At 36.9% G+C, this 2,287-nt stretch overlaps 1 protein-coding gene across 2 annotated transcripts; it reads left to right on the forward strand.

The window, feature by feature from the left end:
• Nucleotides 1-282: 282 nt before the first annotated feature.
• Nucleotides 283-1,953, forward strand: LOC111600559 (ficolin-1-like). Of its 2 annotated transcripts, none has more exons than XM_030223238.1 (3): nt 283-474; nt 925-1,643; nt 1,736-1,953. In XM_030223238.1, exons 1-3 carry the CDS (start codon nt 397-399, stop codon nt 1,851-1,853), a joined length of 915 nt encoding a protein of 304 aa, XP_030079098.1. In that variant the 5' UTR covers nt 283-396; the 3' UTR covers nt 1,854-1,953. The 2 variants fall into 2 exon arrangements, with proteins under 2 accessions (XP_030079098.1, XP_030079099.1); XM_030223239.1 differs by having other exon boundaries at nt 284-474; nt 963-1,643.
• Nucleotides 1,954-2,287: the final 334 nt, after the last annotated feature.

Raw genomic sequence — 2,287 nt, forward strand, 5'->3', positions numbered from 1 at the left:
TGCCGTTCCCAGTGACAGACATCAAGATGATCTCAAGCGCAAGGAACAGAGCTCAATACTAATATAATAATATATGTTACTGAGAATAATGAATTATAGTATAGCTTAACAGCCGATGACTAGTATTATATGCCAAGCAAGACTTCAGCTGCTGAGTGCCGATTCCAGCTGCAATTGACTTGAGGCTGCACTCTCGTGTTACTCCAAAGAGCACCTTCACCTCCCCATATATACCTTACACCTTATATGTATATATGTATAATAAACCTTGCTTGATAAGCTCTGCTGACGTTTCAGATAATGAGCTCTAAGTGCTGATTGCGCACTTTAGCAGCATTCAGTTTGAAATTATATTCCAATGAGTACACTTGACTTGGGCCAGTGCTAGTAATTTCAATGTGTATATTCCGGATAATGCTGCTAATTTTTGGTGTTATCCTGTCAGGATTATTGAATGGGATCGAAGCGACTGCGGTAAGTACATATACGAAAGATTTTGACGTAAGACTCAATTGATATGATGTGATAAAAATAAATAATGAAATAAAACCTAGAAGTATCATCTCAGAAACTTGGACTGTGTAAAATATGGCTAAAATCCAATTTCTCCTTGATAACATGGAAATGACAAAATATATGAAAATTATCCAATAAATATATATATATATATATATATATATATATATATATATATATATATATATATATATATAAATATATATATATATATTATAAATATATAAATATATATTATAAATATTTAAATATATATATATATATATTTATATATATATAAATTTGATATCTCTAGTTTTTGTGGACTACGGACAGTTGGATAAATCAGTTCGTCTGAGTTATCAAGAATATACTATATATATTATACTGTTGAGCATTATAACTGACAATCCATTCTATATATTCCAGTTTATCAATGTTTCAAGCAGTGTTGACTCCCGGTGCAGAAATTACATTGACGACATTGTTAGACACCTTCAGCAACCACTAATCTCGCTTCAGGCGGAAATAATCCAAATGCAGCAGCTCAAAGAGTCCTTTAAGCACTTCTTGGACTCCTTGACGATCAGCAACATAGAAAAGGCAAATATCCAATTTACCACTGAAACAGAAATGTCGCAGAACATAACCAACAGCTGCTTAGGAAAAAGCACCGGAATATACAAAATAAAAGTACCTGGATTGAACCCTTTTCCAGTGTCCTGTGACTCGACTCTGATTACTTCCGGTTGGACCGTAATTCAGCGTCGTATAGACGGCTCCGTGAGCTTCAATCGCAAGTGGGAAGTGTACCGGTCTGGCTTCGGTAATTTGAACGGAGATTTTTTCCTAGGCCTCGAGAAGATACACCTGTTGACAATATCCCAAAAGCACGAGTTGTATATTTATCTAAAGGACTTCAATGGTGAAGACAGATATGCGCGATACAGCCACTTCCTCGTTGGGCCAAACGAAGACAACTTTAAACTTATATCACTGGGAGACTACTCTGGTAACGGAGGTGACTCCATGGCTGCTCATCTGCATATGGAATTCTCTACCCCAGATGCAGATCACGATAATCACAAGTCACTACATTGCGCAGAATGGATTACTGCTGGCTGGTGGTACAACAGCTGCACTCAGAGGTAACAGAATCTATAATTCAGATAAGCGTTAAAGGGAATATATTTATATATATACATATATATATATATATACATCTTTTTTTTACTTATAGTGATTTAAACGGATTGTACAAGCTGCCGGAATCGGAAAGTCAAACTTTTGGAATAAATTGGTTTACATGGCACGCCAAAACACTTAAGTTCGTTCAAATGATGATCAGGCCAGTATAAAAGGAATTGTAATCCGTACTGAAATACTTCGAATACGATGTTTAACGATGTGTATTACCAATAAAAGTAAGCCAGCTCGAAGCGGGAAGGGGAGGCAAAGGAAAACATGTTATTCTAGTAGTATATAAATTGTTTATGGACATTGTAGCTTAGGTATCAAAACGAATGAATTATGGATTTAGTTTGGCTTCGATAACTGGACAATATCTTAGCTGTCGGCGAAGGCAACATGTTGTGGCAGTTACTCCGAACCGGTTTGATTGATCAGCTGTCACATTTACATGGCAACAATCATATTTCAATTGGCCTTTAATGAGTTGCAGCAGCAGCAAAGACACCGCAGAGACCCGCTGCCAGGGACAACTTTCCAGTCCAAGGTCTACTTGTTGCCCGTGTCGCAGTCGTTATGCAAAAAGGTAGCGGGGCAGGCAGAA

This window comes from Drosophila hydei, unplaced genomic scaffold (genome assembly GCF_003285905.1).
Source record: "Drosophila hydei strain 15085-1641.00,03,60 unplaced genomic scaffold, DhydRS2 tig00000149-arrow-pilon, whole genome shotgun sequence".
Taxonomy (NCBI): Eukaryota; Metazoa; Arthropoda; class Insecta; order Diptera; family Drosophilidae; genus Drosophila; species Drosophila hydei.